Raw genomic sequence first — 18143 nt, 5'->3', positions numbered from 1 at the left:
ATACATAGGGTCTGTCTAGTTTGATGCGAAAAAAACCTTACCAAATTTTGGCAATACCAAAATTTTGATATAGTTGTTAAAATTTTGGTAACTTACCAAAATTTTGTAGCATTTCTTATATAGTTACCAAAATTTAGTAACAAACTAAATATAACCATTTTTTTTGACAACTTTACTAAAATTTAGTAAAATATCAAAGTGAACAGGTCCGTAGTATCGTCGATCGGCTTTGACTTCTCTATATGCCGGCCTTGTCCGTTTCCACGCTGCCAGCTGCAGACGCAGACATGCAATACACTGCTCTGGTCCTACCCCCCTACGTATTGCAAGCAGATTTAATTACTGCGTCTTCGCAGCCTATACGTACTCTCCAGTCTCTACAGTACATGGAGATGTACTATACCATTACAGACAGGGACAACAGACTGACTCAGCGGGCTCCAAAATAATACCACATCATCAATTTTCTATGTAGATGAGAGAGATATCGCCCGGCGTTAGCATTTTTCTCCACGAAGTATTGGTCGTGTGCAGCCGACCCTGGCGCTAAAAACGCTGTTTGTGGGGCCTGCACGTCCTCAGACGATCCCGTGAGAACTGCCTACCCCGCGGCGCGCGATCCCCTTCCCCAAGCGGTGTGCAAATCCATCTCCGCCGTTCGTGCGCGATTTCATCACCTTCCGCGTGCTTCGTCTTCCATCCACGCGATCGTGAGCGAAAACTGTGCCGTGAAAAACTCTGATGCCACATCGTTTGACGAAAATCAGCACATGAAATCCACTCCTTCCTCACGAGCTCTTCTTCTTCTTGCCAACAAACACTAGTGCTTTGTAATTTTAGTACTACAGAGAAATTGGTTGGTATGATCTGTGATATGATCCTGGTGTTTGGTGAACAAAGTTCATTCACAACACAAATAGCTACAATGATACAATTCACTCTTGATCATATACATTGATATGTGCATGTCATAATTAATTATTTGATTATAAGATACAGTCAGTCAATAGACAATCTATTGTACTAGTAGTTGGCTTTAGCCATAGACTATTAGCCCGCAGCGGGCTATACTATTAGCCTTGCTCTTACTGTTTCGCCTGTACAATCCAAATCACCAGTACTGTTGCTCCTCATTTTCATGACAACACCAATGGCACATGCTTTCTTCTGGTTAATGCATGCAAATTGTAATTAGCATCTTAAGCTCTCAAATATGGAGTAGACTATTCTTTTACGAGTAGTACCAGCAAAGTTGCAGTTGACCTCATCAGTGCTCAAGGACAGACTCACAGACATCACAGCAGGGCAAGCAAAAGTGACCGCCCACACCACAATAGATTGCTCCTACTACTGATACTCCATGCATTTGCTCTCATTCCGTCCTTTATATAAAGTCACAGCCTGCTTTTCTATGACTATTTGCTAACTTATTCTTTTTTTTCTCCCCTTCATCTCTTCTCTCTCTCTGGCCCTTGCTTTTTTGCTCCTGGTTTGGGACTTCCGGACTTGGGATACTATTTTGGGACATGTTTTAAGGTTCAGCTCTATAAAGGTATCATTCTGCTTCCCTGGACTGGATGTATCAAACATTCGTTTAACACCTGCAAGGGCAATACAAACTTAAACCACAGGTTTTTTTCCTTTATGATTTTTTAGATAAATTAAAAGCATCATTTGTACTTCATCCGTCCCATAAAAAATCAATCTAGTAATGAATGTGACACATCCTAACATAACAAATTCGGACATATCTCTGTTCAGATTCATTATACTAAGATATGTCACATTTAGTTTTAGATTCGTTTGTTTAGACTGAGAAGTAAGTAACTAGTATACCCAACAAATGACATTGGAATGAACTAGTGGTAAGAATACACTACAGCAACTCGCCAATTATATCAGTAAATGCTTGTGCCCATCAACGGCGACACGAGGAAATCCGTGACGAGAAAAAAAAGCACCAGCAATTAAACAGGAAAGGTCAAAAAAAACAAAAGAAATTGACACACTCCTCTTTTTTTTTCCCCTTTAATCATCGGGAGAATAAAAAGAAGGAAACAAAACGGAACACACCCGAAAATAAGTTGAGAGGCAGAGGAGGCAGACAGCAGCAGATAGGCAGACAAAGCAAGCCAGAGATCCAGCTCCGCTTGTCGGAAAGAAGTAGTAGAGCCTCTCTCACACACAAAAAAAAAAAGAAATAAAGAAATAAAAAATCGAGCAAGAAAAATCACAAGAAACTCTTCTTTCTCTTCTTTTTTTTTGGCTTAATTACAGTTTTTTTTGTGTGTTTTTTTCCTTACACATACTGTGCCAGTGGCCAGTGTACAGCGCCACCACCCACAGGCCACAGGCCACAGGCCACAGCTTGGCAGGTTGGGCTTTGAGCCGAGCTGAGCTGAGGTCTCCACTTCTTCACTGCTCGCCATCATCTCCTTCTTTCCAAGCCCTTCTTCTTTCTTTTTTCCCCCTCGCCATAGGCGCCCTGTGCTTTGCTCGCTCGCTGCTTTTCTCTTTCTTAAAAGGCTGCTCCCTCACTCACAACTCCCTCTCTCTCTCTCTCTCCTCACCTCTTCTTGTTCTTCTTCTCTCTCTCTTGTCACTCATCATCATCACTCTTCAGCTTGCTTGGTTGGTTGGTGGAGCTTGGGAGTTGAGGTCAAATAGCCATCGATACACACTCCTCTTTCTTTTCTCTCTTCATTTCTTTCTTTACATCGTCTCTTTCTTGATTTCCCAATCTACTAAGCTCCTACTAGCTCTGTGCTCTGCTGCTCCCTCCCATCCATGGCGGCGGTTGCCAGCGACCCACCTACCTACAAGTAGCTTAAGCTCAAGCTCAGCTCAGCTCAGATCGGAGAGGGGTGGTAGAGGTAGTAGCAGTAGTTGAGAGAGAGAGTGAGGATGGAGAGCAGATGGAGGAAGGCCAAGATGTCGCTGGGGCTCAACCTCTGCGTCTACGTGCCCAGGACGCTGGACGACGGCGACTCGCCGTCCACCGGGTCGTCCACGGCGGCGCTGGTGTCGCCGGTGGCGTCCTCGTCGTCGGCGGCGACCAGCGCCAACACCACGCCCACGGCGGAGCAGAGGGTCAAGGGCGCCGGCGCGCTCATGCCGACCACCCCGACGCCGACCTCCGCCGGACTTCGCCTCTCCAAATCCGGCAGCAAATCCTTCAAGGTACAGTCCCTCCTTCACATCCTTCACATCTCTATGCATGAAGCATAAAAAAAGAAAAGAAAAGAAGCTTGCAACTTTGCAAGCAAAATTACAGCCAAGATCCATCCATATGCACACAAAAGTCACAAATTAATTCCTTTTTTTTCTCTCGATTTATGCCTGCTCGGTTGATTTCAGTTCCAGTAATTATTGTAGCAAGTTCTGATTCAGGTTGTACACCTGTGATGGATGTTCTTTTTTGCCACACATGATGCATGCAACTGTGCAAGTAGCTTTGCTTTCATGATTTCATCACACGCACACACACACACAAACACAGAGAGAAGATAAAAAAGAGGAGCTCAAGAGGAGAAAAGGAGATGCAGGAGAAGATGGGCAGAGGGCAATGGTGGAGGAGGAATATAATCATGAAGTGGGGGAGTTTGTCTTTCTTTAACGATGGGGTCCTCCTCTACTCTCTTGCAGCTCCACTCTCACTACTGACTATACTATTACTCTCCTCCTCCATAGTCCACACCTCTTTTCTTCATCACTCACTTTTCTCTGCCCTTTCCTCTAGCCTCCTCTCACTTCACTCCTTTTCGTGGAGGAGGCATAAAGAAGAGGTCAGTGCCATAGCCATAGCATCCTCTTTTCAGAACAGCTTGGAGTGGACACTGTTCCACACTGTTCTCAGATCCCTTCTGCGTTCTCTTGCTGTTCCAACTTAAAACTGCAGAGCCCACCACCCGTCTCGCTTTAAGAGCCCAGAATTGCAAAAGGAAACCTATATTCAGAAGGTGCCAGTTTGCAAATGTTAAAATTGCAAAATGAACCTATATTCAGAAGATGCCGGTTTGCAAATGTTAAAATTGCAGCAGCCTAGCTAATTATACCAAACCAGTTTACTGAAACTGAACAGGGACACGCTGTTAGAGTCGTGTTTTTCAAATGCCTGTGGGTGGTCACTGGTCAACCATTTAATCTTCTGTTATAGAGGGTGAGGTGTGTTAGTTAGTCAGCAATGACTAATTCGGATTAAGCCACCTACCTCACTCGATAATGCTAAAGATTGTTTCTTCCATTTGTAAAATTAGCTTGACCATGGACTGCAACTTGCCACATGACTAATGATTGATGTTTTTTCTCCGAGACAAATTGTATTGCAATTCTCTTAGCAAGTTTGTTCTGAAAAAAGAGTCTGAAACTACGGCGTCTGACCAAGGTTTGGGATGAATATCTCTTTGGGGATAAAAAAAAACTCTGGACTTTTTCATCATTGTGAAAAAATATTTATGAAAAATAGAAGACGACAAGTGTGTAAAGGTCCAACTACATGCCTACACGTTTCTGCCTATGCTTTAGTTCTTTGGCATTCTTGATGTTGCTGCCTTGTGTTGTTAATTATTCGTAATATCTCTATTATATATTATAGAATGACCGCTTCAATAAATATAAATAAACTAAGTATGCTAGTATTTAGTACCTGATTAGAGATTATCACAGCATCATCTTCATGAATTATCCCTTTAATCTTGCTGTCTCTAGATGCTCGTTTGCTTTCTTTGCAGCATCACTGATAAGCATGTATTGTATACCATGGAAGCATGCATGCTAACCACTTCAAGTTTCATGTTTGACCACTGTTCATTTTATAATCTCACTGTACCTTCTTTTTTCTTCCAGAAAACATGTGCGATATGTTTGACCACAATGAAGCCTGGTCAGGGCCATGCTCTATTCACAGCAGAGTGCTCACATACCTTTCACTTCCATTGTATAGCTGCAAATGTTAAGCATGGAAGCAACAATTGCCCAGTTTGCCGCACCAAGTGGAAGGAACTCCCATTTCGAGGTCCCTTGCCTGGTGAATTTCCTCAAGGAAGTGCAAGGATTAATCCAGTTAATGGGCACCAAAATGGAGGGCAGATGACCATACTGCGACCACTTCCCCGTGCTCGTTCTTCTGGTCGGCTGCATCATATGACATCGTTGTTGCCTGACACTGACCGTAGTATTTTTAACGATGATGAACCCTTGGACTCACTGTCTGAAGCAAATGAAGGCTCGCAGCAGGGGTGTTTAAGAACAGTGGAAATAAAGACATATCCTGAGTTCACTGAAGTTCCAGAAAGTACTTCAGAAAGAAATTTTACAGTCCTAGTTCATCTAAAGGCACCCCTTGCTCAGACTTTGCAAACTAGCAGCAAACTTGAAGATGGCAATAGCTTGGGCACAACTCGAGCCCCTGTTGATCTCATCACAGTGCTTGATGTCAGTGGGAGCATGGCTGGTACCAAACTTGCATTGCTGAAAAGAGCCATGGGATTTGTCATTCAGAACCTTGGCTCCTCAGATCGGCTTTCTGTAATTGCCTTCTCATCATCTGCACGTAGACTCTTCCCCCTCCGTCGGATGACTGAGACTGGTCGTCAGCAAAGCTTGCAAGCTGTTTATTCACTGACATCAAATGGTGGGACCAATATTGCTGAGGGCCTGAGGAAAGGCTCCAAAGTGATTGAAGATCGACAGGCCAAGAATCCAGTGTGCAGCATCATCCTACTATCAGATGGGCAAGATACATATACAGTCTCACCAACCGCTGGTGTACACAAATCAGCACCAGAGTACTGCTCACTCCTGCCATATACTAGTAATGGTTGTCAACAGGTACCAGTTCATGTCTTTGGATTTGGTGCTGACCATGATTCAGTCTCGCTGCATTCAATCTCACAAACCTCCGGGGGCACCTTTTCATTCATAGAGACAGAGGCTGCCATCCAAGATGCATTTGCCCAGTGTATTGGTGGACTCTTGAGTGTTGTTGCACAGGATTTGCATGTAAAGGTGGAGAGCCTCCACCCTGATGTACACTTTGGCTCGATCAGATCAGGAAGCTATTCTAGCAGACTTGCAGATGACAAGAGGAATGGCTCCATAGATGTTGGTGACATGTATGCCGAAGAGGAGAGGGATTTCCTTGTGTCAGTAAATGTTCCCCCAGGTTACGGTGAAACAGCACTTCTCAAAGTTGGCTGTGTCTACAAAGATCCACTGATGAAGGAGACTATCAATATGGCTGATGTGCAAGTCAAGATCTCTAGACCAGCATTCGTCTCAGTACAAAGCGTGTCAATCGAGGTGGACCGACAAAAGAACCGTCTTCATGCAGCTGAAGTCATGGCTGAAGCAAGGTTGTCTGCCGAGCGTGGTGACCTGACACATGCTGTTTCCTTACTCGAAGACTGCCGGAGGATGATCATGGGGTCAACATCAGGACAATCCGGTGATCGGTTGTGCCAAGCATTGGATGCTGAGCTGAAGGAGATGCAAGAAAGGATGGCCAATCGCCAAAGGTACGAAGCATCAGGCCGCGCCTATGTCCTCTCCGGCTTGAGCTCACACTCATGGCAGAGAGCAACTGCGCGAGGTGACTCCACAGACAGCGAGAGCCTAATCCAGGCCTACCAGACTTCATCCATGGTCGACATGCTGCTGCGCTCGCAGACAATGAGCCGCTCCTCAACCCCTCGACAGATGAGGCATGTGAAGTCGTTTCCAGCGCGCCCGCAGCCTAGGTAACTGCAATTTCTAGTGTTTGGCAACGCCAATAAGGATGGGTTTTGCTAAAGCCTAGATGTGAATTTGGTGAAAGTAGTAGTGTCAGTTGAATTCTTGGTTTTGTGGCGGGAGGACGGGACGGGGGTATAGTTTGTGTGGTATAAGGGGGATTTTAACGGTGTAAATTAATTTGGGTGTGGTGGGGGTAAAAGGGAAAAAGAATCTGTATTTGGGAGAAGGATGGTATAAGAGTTGGGGAAATGGGGTAAGATAGGGTGGCTATTATTTTTTTTTTCCTTCTTGTTGGTTACCTGGTATACTCCCAGTATTGTACTAGTAGCTCTCCTCTCTCCTTTGTGTGGTGATGTACATAAAGAGAAGGGTATACATTTGTGAACTGGAATGTGGTTGAGGATGGGGATGGATACCTAATCCTTTTGCAAGGCTTGGCTTGCCTCTTCCTGGAAATTGAAAATTCTGATCATGGCCTCTTGTGTTCTGTTTTGTTTCCGTTTGCATCTGCTGGTGATGCTGCTGCATGTTGTCATCTTGGTGTGACGCTTTGCTTTGATTTGTTGGCTTGGTGGAACTGGTAGGGATGATCCAGTTGGCATCTTCAGCATCAGGAGTTTGGACAATCATCAGCTGGGAATCGGTTGGTAGATGAAGTTGTATTGATGAGGAAAAAAAATTCTCCCAGTTGATATAGATGAAATAATTTGGTGGAGCAAATGGGCAACACTAGCATCTTAGCATGTACTACCTTCATCCTGTTTAGATTCGCAGCACTTAGAATATATCACATCACATCTAGTACTAGATTAACTTATTCTGTAGAATATATCACATCTAGTACTAGAATATATCAGAATATATCATGTCCAGCACTAGATTAACTTATTCTATGATAGTGGAAGTGTACTCGATATGGCGAGAGAAGAGAAAGGAAAAGTGGGGAATCTGCGGAGGAATTGGCACCTTGAAATGCTTGACCGATCGTTGATAGATCGCAGCCGCCCTCCACCGCCGGCCACGGAGCGGCGTTTCTCCAGCTCGATCTGCCGATTCGGGCACCGCCGAAACCACGCGGCGGCGGGCGATCGCCGTCGGCCACCGCCTGCGCCGCGCCGCCAGGAAACGTGCCGGTTTCCAGCATTTTGGTGCGGCCCAAGAACGGGATGAATACTTTCGAGGGTAGGGATTTGCAATAAGTTTACTTCAGATACCTCATCTTACGTCGAGTTTGAATTTGTATAACGTGTCTCTCAACTGCAATACCGGTATACCCGAGATTGTAGGACGGTATACAAAAGAGTTGAATGGGACGAGTTGAATGGGATCCAAAAGAGTTGGCGTCGAGGATACCTGGTATTGTGTTTGAAGGATATGTGCAACTTAAACATGACCTCAACTAGGGACCAAAAGTAAACTTATTCCATGGATTTTGGCCTGCATGCGGTTCATTTTGGTTGGCCCGACTTACGTGCGGCTGGCCCATGTGAGTTCGGTAGCAAGGATCTGTATTACGTGCGGCCCATTCTGTTTGGGCCAGGGAGGAGGAGTTGTTGGGCCGAAATGTGTTTGGGCCTGCGTGATGGAAAGGAAAGGGACGTTGGCGTGGCGGTTGGTGGTGGGCGGGGTTGACGTGAATGGCTCAACTACGACCGTGCTTGTGTTTGCTGTGCTGCTGCTGCTGATCCGGTCGGTCAGGTAGCTACGCTCCGCCAATCTCCGATAGCGACCGACCCAAACGCAAACGCAAACGCAAGCGCTGATCGATACGTACTACGCACCGCCTACCGTCAGGAACAGCTCGGTTTGCCAAAAACCGGAACACAAACCGACAGTTTGATTTTTCGATTAATTTTTTTAAAAAATAAACTGGTTTTTTAATTAAAAGATGTTCGAATATTGTCGAGGGTCTATTGTTTTGAAACAATTTTCATTAACTCCGAGACAATAGTTGACATTCCGTTTTTTTGGCTCTGGAACGGTTCACCCTGATTCGAACACTATTACTAATATAGTATAGTTTATTCATTTTCCTTTTCTTAAAAAAAAACACAATACGAACGTAAACGTTGATAACCGCGTACACTCACCCATATAAAAACACAAGCACGCCCTACCATTAGGAACACATCCAATACTATTTGACCGGCATATCTTTGAATTGACGATGTCACTATGAATGTCGACTAGTATATTATTTATACAATTTTTTTTAAGTTTCATTTGAATCTGGTGTAGCCGGTCTTCCTCCGCCGCCTGCCAGCGTTCAAAGCGAAAACGATGCCAAAATCATCATTTGTTAACAGTGCGACCAGCACATCATCGCCACCACCACTCGCTCGTCACCTTTCGTGGATTACCACTAAAAAAACGAGAGTGCCACACGCCCGCACGTAACCCCCGGCTGCTACTAGTACAAGCACGACACAGCCATATGGGCATAGCATAGCATCCAGTGCTTTTCTTATCGCTACATCAGCCCACTAACAACATGGGATCAGTAATACTCTGTTAGTGTTACAGTAGGATTCTATGCTTTAATCATGCCGTCAACATCCGTCGGTGCAAAAGGTTTGCAGGTACGAAACTCTTATAGAAAAAGGAAAATGAAACGAGTGAGGTACGAAATGCTTTAATTAGTACATGATTAATTAAGTTTTAATTAGAGTAAAATCCATCACCGGTCCCTAAACTTGTACCGTTGTGTCATCCCAGTTCCTAAACTCGCAAATCAACCGTTCAGGTCTTCAAACTTGTTCGACTGTGTCATCCAGGTCTCTAAACTTGCAGATCACTCGTTTAGGTCCTCTAACTTGTTCAGTTGTGTCACCCCGGTCCCTAAGCAAGACGGTCTAAAAACTTTATATCAAAAATAATTCATAACTTTTTCATGTGAACTCTAATGAAGACAAACTTTATATCAAAATTATAGCCCTCGACGTGACCTACAACTTTGTAGTTGATAAGTTTTTTAATTAAAACTGTTTAGGGTCCCAAAATATTGTTGCATGTTTATAGATTTTGAAATTTTAATTTTAAAATTATATTTTGGGACAAAAAAATGACTTAAAATAAAAAAAATCAACTATAAAGTTGTAGATCGCGTCGAGGGCTACAAGATTGATATAAAGTTTGTCTTTATTAGAGTTCACATGAAAAAGTTATGAATTATTTTTAAATATAAAGTCTTTAGACCGTCCTATTTGACTCAGATGATATTAAAATCTAAGTTTAGGGACCGATAAAACACAACTGAATAAGTTGGAGAATCTAAACGAGTGATCTGCAATTTTAGGGACCGGGATGACACAATTGAACAAGTTTGAAAATCTGAACGGTCGATTTGTGAGTTTAGGGACCGCGATGACACAACGGTACAAGTTTAGGGACCGGTGATGGTCTTTACTCTTTTAATTATTATAAATTTTTAAAAGTAATTTATCTGATATTTTAAAGTGATTTCTATATAAAATGCTTTTACGGAATACACATGTTAGCAGTTTTAAAAACGTACGATAACACACGAAGTGAGCACAATAGGGTTTAATGCTATATATGATTTGACTTTGTTTTACTACTGTTTTGTTTTGTTTGTTTTGTTTCGGTTTATAATCTAAATTGGCAGAGTTTGTATCAATCGTAAAAATTTTCTTTGTAACGCAATACGTATTTTTGCTAGTTTAATAAATAAAGAAAGAGGCCTAATTAACAAAGGACGATAGGTGTACGAGCATAGCATCAGGTCCCGTTCGAAGCCAACCGAAGTTTGTTTGGTGTTTATATGGGGGTTCACATGAGGGGGGGTGCAGATCTGTGTGGTTCACAACGAGATGGCCAGCTAAGATCCACGAGGAGAAGATGGCCAACTGTCGGTTACTAGCTCGGTTGACGGTGCGGCTCAATTTCTTTCAACATTTTCCATTTCTTGTTGAGGAGAGAAAGGTACAAACCTGAAAAAAAAAGTTATTCCCATCCATGAAAATCCCTGAAAAAGTCAAGGAGCATATGACACAAAAAAAAGTTTCTTGCACTCACTATAATTATTTATCTTATTATTTTTTTTGGAATATCATTTTTGGATAGAACGATTTTTATGTTTTCCCTAACAAATTTATTTGGTGTTTTTAAAATTTCACATCATCTACCACCCTTCTTGAATTTCCTGGGTCCTTTGGGGCTGTAATTTTCAGATATACCAAATGTTTTGACCTAGCAACGACAAGATACAGTGGAGGAGCAAAAAAACAAAGTAGCTGTGCAAAGCATGCACAAAGAACACACAATAGAAAGGTCTTTTTTGGGTGGCAGAAAAACGGTTAAGGTTTCAACAGTTGAAATTAAAAAAAGAAAAAGAAAACACACACACAACGCGGAATGTGAAAGGTATGGGCATTCTCTAGAAGGAAGGAGCGTTCAACGTGTTTGTCAGTTGACACCGTCTCAATATGCGGGCTTTATTCCCAGGGGTCCCAGCTGTCATCCAGCAAGGGGCCGTTTAGTTTCCAAATTTTTTTCCCAAAAACATCACATCGAATCTTTGGATACATGTATGGAGTATTAAATATAAATAAAAATAAAAACTAATTGCACAGTTATGGGAGAAATAGCGAGACGAATCTTTTGAGCCTAATTAGCCCGCGATTAGCCATAAGTGCTACAGTAACCCACATGTGCTAATGACGGCTTAATTAGGCTCAAAAGATTCGTCTCGCGGTTTCCCGGCGAGTTCTGAAATTAGTTTTTTCATTCGTGTCCGAAAACCCCTTCCGACATCCGGTCAAACGTTCGATGTGGCACTAAAAAATTTTCTTTTCCCAAACTAAACACAGCCAAGGTTTAACCATGCACCACTTAGCAATACAGTTATTACAATCTATTAAAAGCACATTAACATAACATACAACAAAGTAAATAAAAAAATTAGGAACCCCTACACTAACATGTTACAAGTCAACCGTAAACACATGTGAAAAAGAGAAGAGAAGAGAAGAGAAGGAAAACAATCTATATATTGGTAGCCAGTTGCAGCACAGACTCTAATACCGTACAGACTCTAATACCATGTGAGTGTATAAGAGGTGAGACCATATATTAATGGTGTAGTATATGATTATAGCTTACTTAGCTATTAGATCAGCTATAAATGAATTGGAATGAATAGTTGGTTATATTATTAAACTTACTCTCATATGCTTTCCCTTTGTCAGCTCCAGCTCATTCGCTATTCGAAGAAAGAAAAAACTACCACCAAAATACGCAAAAAATAATACCAGTACTAGATCTCGACTAATCCCGCGTCACGAACTTGCTAATCAGTCAATAAACCTAATCAGGAGACACCAAACCACCGAAAAAAAAAGGAGAGAAATAATAATATTCGCGCATCCATCACGACCCCAACTCGTCCTCAATCGCGGCCACCCGCCGACCCAGCGACGACAGCGCAGGGAAGAAGGGAGGACGCGACGCGACACGAGCGCGAGAGGAAAGCGGAGGAGATCGAGGAGAAACTCCATTTTTTCCCCCCCTCGCCTTCTCCGATTTCCCTCGCGTGGAATCCCCTTGGACTCCTCCCCCTCCCGCCGCCGCGCGAGCCGGGCACGGCGAGCGGCGCCGCCCTGCCCCCGCCGATCTGCTCTGCCTTCTCCTCAGGTTCGCCGTCTTGTTGGATTCGCCTTTTTTTGCGTTCGTTTCGGGCGCCGTCAGATCCCCGCGCCGTGTTTGGTGAGCGTGAGCTAACGGAATGGCACGGCCAGATCTCGCGGGGGGATCCGAGGCGGTCGGCGGATGCTAGATCTGGTGCGGGGAGCTGTACGATCGCCGCCGCGTTAGATCTGGTCCCGTTGCTCGCGCCGGATTCCGCTGCTTTTGTTGTTCAAATTGTTTTGGTTTCGAGCTTTACCTTTGCGGGCTATTGGGTTGGATGCTCCGTGATGCTTCGAAGCTACGGGAGAATGTTAGTGATGATGCTTTTTTGGATCTTATGGACGAATTTTATACAGGGGCTTGCACCGAGGAGGAGGAGGAGAGAGCTGAGCAGAACAAGCTAGATTCTCAAGGAAGGGCGCCATGAAGAAAGTATTCGATCAAACAGTCCGGGACCTGTACGTGATTCACCTGCCATCTTATCGTATACCGTGTGCAGTTCAAGCTCTGTTCGTTTGCTTGATACAATATATTTCTGTCGTAATTTAATCTGTTCTGGTCTTTGTTTTTGCAGAAAAAGAGAGGTGAACAAGAAGGTCCTCAAGGTGCCTGGTATAGAACAAAAGGTAACAGAGATCTCTGCTGCTCCCTCACGCAAAAGCATGTGTTAAGCATGATAGTTACTGAATTTAATGGATTGCTCTGCTTTCAATTTTCATGAAGCATAATCAGTGACATCAGACTTATTCCATTTTGCTCGATGGCCTCATACAGATTCTTGATGCCACAAGCAACGAGCCATGGGGCCCACATGGATCACTCTTGGCAGAAATCGCCCAAGCAACACAAAACTAGTATGTTTCCTTCTTGGGCTTTTGTTATTTGATCACCTTTGTAACAAACAAAACCTAATTTTCCCGGTGCCAATGCCCTTTGCGTGCTTGCAGCCATGAGTACCAGATGGTCATGAATGTTGTGTGGAAGAGGATCAATGACACTGGTAAAAATTGGCGGCATGTTTATAAGGTTTGTTTTCTTATTTGCTTTTACCCCTTAACCTTCAGTGTTCTCTCCTTTTATGGATGTAAGTGGAAATAGCCACAGCAATATGTAGGGCAGTTTATTCTGATGCTATACTATGCTTGATATGTAGGGATTGATTGTCCTGGATTACTTGGTTGCTCATGGTACAGAGCGAGTTATTGATGACATAAGGGAACATTCTTATCAGATATCGGTATTGCTGGAAATCTATTTTCTGTTTCATATACTCCATGTAGTTTCTGCCTCAAGTTTCGTCAGTATCTTAGTTGCTTGATGCTCATTAACTTTGTTATTATAATTGCAGACACTAGCTGATTTCCAGTATATCGATTCGAGTGGGAGAGATCAAGGTAGCAATGTACGGCGGAAATCCCAGAGCCTTGTTAGTTTAGTTAATGACAAAGAGAGGATACAGGAAGTTAGGCAGAAAGCACTTGCTACCAGGGACAAGTGAGTGTGCTAGCTTTTCGTTATATCGGTACATTGTGTTTTGTGGACATGCATATTCTCTGTTATATTGACTACTTTTATGTGTTCATCTGAAGATACCGGAGTGCATTCGCCACCAGTGGAACACACAGGAGCCCAGGTGGCTATGACAATGACCGCTATGAAGGAAGCTATGGCAGTAGGTATGATAACAGAAATGGCTACGGGGGAGAAAGAGAGTATGGATATAGGGATGATGACAGATATGGTGTTGCTGGAACTACTCCCAATCGGGAAGGAGATCGTTATTCTAGGGATTCTAATGAGCAGCGCTACAGCAGAGATAGAGAAGATGAGTACAAAGGAAGTCATAGCAACCATGAATATGCAGAAGGATCAGGTCGCAGGAGCTATGGACGAGATAGGGATTCATATGGGGATGATGAAGCTTATTCATCCCGGTCCGTTTCATTGTTTTTTTCTGGATTTAATTTTTTACACGTTCATATAGCAGTCAATAAGCAGCCTATAAGATTGTTATTTCATTAAGTTGCTAATATTCACTTGGTTATTTATGGTTCTTTATGGACCCTAACTTACATACATTTTTCCATCACAGTGGCCGGCAAAGCAATGCTGACGGACCTACTCAGGATGAGAGGTAAATGATGGAGAAATGCTAAGTTCATAACATATTAACTTGTCTTATTTGAGCAAGTTATCTTATGTTCTGTACCTCCTTCGGTAGGCCCATGGAGCGGAAGCCTTCTAACCAGCAGATTGCTTCACCACCGCCAAACTATGAAGATGTCACAAGAGATACCCAGGATAATAATCATGATGGACGGTATGTATTTTATGTTATAATGTTTGATCAGTAGACATGACAACGATCTCTGATTTCTGAACCACCGTTCAATATCAGAAATGGAGGGACTGTGCCTGTGCCAGTTGCTGCAGCAAAGGTGTCTTCACCTCCAAGAACAAGTGTACCCCCAGGTCAGGTGAATGGTGTACATGATAATACCGTGGAAGACATACCTGCACCACCACCTACTCATCCTGAAGTTAATGGGTTTGACGAGTTTGATCCTCGTGGATCAGTACCAGGTATATTTTTCTCCTTTTTTGACACATTGCATTGCATATGAACCAAAAGCCCACATTAATAGAAAGCATCACACAATATTATTTTCTGATACATTTATGAAGAGAACTGTAGAAGGAATGACCCCTATTCTGGCATTATACTAGTATCAATATCTTTTGGTAGTAATTGAGTACTGATTTTTTTTTTCAATATTTGCATCCCATGTCAGATACCTCACCTCCAGTGAACCCCTCACAAGCCGTGAATAGCTTGGAAATGGATTTATTCGGACCAGATCCTATTAGTTCGTTGGCTTTGGTATCTGTGCCTCAGCCAACTGCCAGCCCAAATGTCGAGCCATCAGCAAATCCAGGATTTGAGAGTAACAGTTTTATGGGCATGCCACCGGCTTCTACTGGATTCAATGAGGTACGCGTCTATTGAACATAAGGCCATTCACGATACTAATCTCATGTTCTAATGTTGGCATGGATCTGTTATACTGAATTGTAGTTCTATGATTTTGTGGGCTCGAATAATTGCACGCGGCAAAGTGACACACACTATAGGACAAAACTTTATTTAAATCATGTTGTTTCTTAAATGTATTTAAACAGCAGCAGTAGTGGTCACAGAATTGTGGTCAGTACAAACTTTTTGAATTAACATCAAGATACTTGTTTTGGTGATGGGATGGTTGTGTTGTTCTATGTTTATTTGATTGGAATTTGCCTTGTCTGGTAGTTAAATCCAACCACCTGTTCATCTTATCCTTTTGGATTTTGACCTTGCAGGCCTTTGATGCAACTAATCCTTTTGGGGATCCTACGCCTTTCAAGGCTGTTCATGAAGAAACTCCTGCAGTTTCTCAGACAAATGCTGCACCTGCTGGTTCTTTCCATGCTACTGAACCTGCTGCAGATGCAAATCCTTTCCAGCCTGCTTCAGCAGCAAGCTTTGGTTTTGGAGACACTCTTGGCGACCTCTCTTTTGGATCGAATGCTGCACCTGGGCAGCAAGATATTTTTGTGCCCACCTCATCACATTCAGAGGTACCACCTGCAAACCCATCTGTGCACCCTGAACAGGCAGTCCCATCTTATGTCTCCTCCCAGGCACCTCAGCCTGCAGCTGCTGGTCCACAAACTCATGCTGCTCCCGCTTCATTTGCTTCTCAAGCACCTCCCACTTCATTTGCTTCTCAAGCACCTCAAGCAGGGGCACCCTATCCTCAGGCTGCCTCCACATTTCCTCGTTCACAAGCACCTCATCCTGCAGCCACTAATCCATCTACAATCCCTCAGAATGTTGCCACACCATTTGCTCCTTCACAAATGCCTCAATCTGTACCATCAGGCCAATCAAACAATTTTATGCAACCAGTTCCAGGGACTGGCATTAATGGCATGTCTGGGGCTCCTTCACAGAATGGAGCACCATCCTACATCCCTTCACAGGCTTCTCAATTTGCAGCTCCAACAAATCTACAGCCCTCTCAGCCAACCTTTCCCCCACAAACTGCCATGGCAGCTTCACAGGCAACATCAATTTCTCGAGGGGCATCTCAGCCTCTTGCAGTGCCGAATTCAATGCCTTCTGGTGTGAACTTTCCATTACAATCAAGTTCATCAGCTCCCCCTGAAACAATCCTTTCAGCCTTGCAAGTTAGTCAGTCTGAGCCAGTGAAGAAATTTGAGTCCAAATCTACAGTTTGGGCTGATACATTGAGCCGAGGTTTAGTCAATCTGGACATCTCTGGACGTAAGTGGCTTCTCTCTGGCTGTCTTCTACACTTGTACTTTTGTACTTTTGTGATCTGACGTAATCTTATGTCTGTTTTACAGCAAAGGCTAATCCGCACGCTGATATTGGAGTTGACTTCGATTCAATCAATCGCAAGGAGAAAAGGCAAGAAAAGAAAGTCTCTCAAGCTCCTGTGGTATCTACGATCACTATGGGCAAAGCCATGGGAACTGGCTCCGGCATCGGTCGGGCAGGTGCGAGTGCCATGGCACCTCCAGCCAACCCAATGGGTGCAAGCAGGGGCATTGGCATGGGTATGGGCGCTGCTGGTTCCGGTTACGGTGGTGGAATGGGAATGAACCGGCCAATGGGCATGGGAATGGGAATGAACCAACAAATGGGTATGGGAATGGGGATGAACCAACAGGCCATGGGAATGGGGATGAACCAACAGGCCATGGGAATGGGGATGAACCAACAACCAATGGGAATGAACATGGGCATGGGGATGAACCAGGGTATGGGAATGAACATGCGGCCTCCTATGGGAATGGGTCCAGGTAGTGGATATAATCCAATGGGTACCGGATACGGAGGGCAGCAACCATATGGTGGGTACAGGTGAGATTATACTGTACAATGCGATATTCAGTGAGGGGTTGAGAAACAGTTTAGGAGGCGTTTGGATTTTGGTCACCTGGATTTTCTTTATGTATGGTTTCTTTTGTTTTGTGGGGGGGGGGGGGGGGGGGGGTATAATTTTTCATCACTATTCTTTTCCTATCCATGTTGGATATTGTATCTACTAAATATATGACATGTGAACGGGGGCAATGCTACAACTACTGTGTTGTGTTGGATGCAAAGCCTTAATACTATAATCATCAATGTAGCTGTATAATTCTCTATAGGATGTTTTTTTTTCAGTAAACATTGTGATTGTTTCAGCGTTCTTGCTGGCTTGACAATAAAAAGGCTGTACCATTTTGTTCAAGCTATCTTCCTTTCTTTTTATGTCGTCACATTTTGAGGTGCAGACCTGCAGTTTTTGTGTCAGATGTCACCCGTCAGTCTGCAAATAGTAGTATCTGAATTATTTTTGCTCGTCCGAACTTTGGAACTACAGGAATGGCCCATCTCTACTGTTCGCCTCTTTTCTGTTCTGATGCGTGGTCACACAAGCCACTGTTGACACAGCAACTTTGTATCTCCATTATTGACACAGCAACTTTGTATCTGACCATAATGAAACGAAGAATTTTGTGAGTTCTTTTTATTTGGCTGGGATTCTTACAAAAACTGCAACCTAACCAGTTAAGTACTTGAATCTTAAGTCGAATCTTGAAGTTTGTAAAACGTGTCCCAGGAGCAGCAATTGTCGCATGTCATTTAACCAGCTGTATGTGAGGTTCAGGTCATCAGGTGGTATCAAAACGTGTATGCATTGGCGCATGCACGG

General features: G+C 43.6%; 2 protein-coding genes across 3 annotated transcripts; both read left to right on the top strand.

The window, feature by feature from the left end:
- Positions 1-2366: 2366 nt before the first annotated feature.
- Positions 2367-7230, top strand: LOC127763190 (E3 ubiquitin-protein ligase WAV3-like). Its single transcript, XM_052287825.1, has 2 exons — positions 2367-3180; positions 4846-7230. Exons 1-2 carry the CDS (start codon positions 2905-2907, stop codon positions 6739-6741), a joined length of 2172 nt encoding a protein of 723 aa, XP_052143785.1. The 5' UTR covers positions 2367-2904; the 3' UTR covers positions 6742-7230.
- A 4890-nt stretch (positions 7231-12120) lies between these two features.
- LOC127763189 (clathrin interactor EPSIN 2) lies at positions 12121-17682 on the top strand. 2 transcript variants are annotated; one of them, XM_052287824.1, is made up of 14 exons: positions 12121-12384; positions 12489-12836; positions 12953-13004; positions 13153-13232; positions 13326-13404; positions 13532-13615; positions 13727-13872; positions 13968-14312; positions 14471-14512; positions 14600-14698; positions 14777-14961; positions 15171-15370; positions 15736-16702; positions 16786-17682. In XM_052287824.1, the coding sequence occupies exons 2-14, from the start codon at positions 12802-12804 to the stop codon at positions 17307-17309; spliced, it is 2838 nt and encodes a 945-aa protein (XP_052143784.1). In that variant the 5' UTR covers positions 12121-12384; positions 12489-12801; the 3' UTR covers positions 17310-17682. The 2 variants fall into 2 exon arrangements, with proteins under 2 accessions (XP_052143784.1, XP_052143783.1); XM_052287823.1 differs by having other exon boundaries at positions 12122-12384; positions 12735-12836.
- Positions 17683-18143: the final 461 nt, after the last annotated feature.

This window comes from Oryza glaberrima, chromosome 2 (genome assembly GCF_000147395.1).
Source record: "Oryza glaberrima chromosome 2, OglaRS2, whole genome shotgun sequence".
NCBI lineage: Eukaryota > Viridiplantae > Streptophyta > Magnoliopsida > Poales > Poaceae > Oryza > Oryza glaberrima.
Note: the sequence above shows the minus strand (reverse complement) of the source record. Positions and strands in the feature narration are given on the sequence as shown.

Bases quoted from the DNA above. Each gene is read 5' to 3' on its own strand.
- LOC127763190 (XM_052287825.1), top strand. From the start codon at position 2,905: ATGGAGAGCAGATGGAGGAAGGCCAAGATGTCGCTGGGGCTCAACCTC. The intron at 3,181-4,845 runs GTACAGTCCCTC...TTTTTCTTCCAG, and splicing joins CCGGCAGCAAATCCTTCAAG to AAAACATGTGCGATATGTTT.
- LOC127763189 (XM_052287824.1), top strand. From the start codon at position 12,802: ATGAAGAAAGTATTCGATCAAACAGTCCGGGACCT. The intron at 14,699-14,776 runs GTATGTATTTTA...GTTCAATATCAG, and splicing joins GATAATAATCATGATGGACG to AAATGGAGGGACTGTGCCTG. The intron at 14,962-15,170 runs GTATATTTTTCT...ATCCCATGTCAG, and splicing joins TCCTCGTGGATCAGTACCAG to ATACCTCACCTCCAGTGAAC.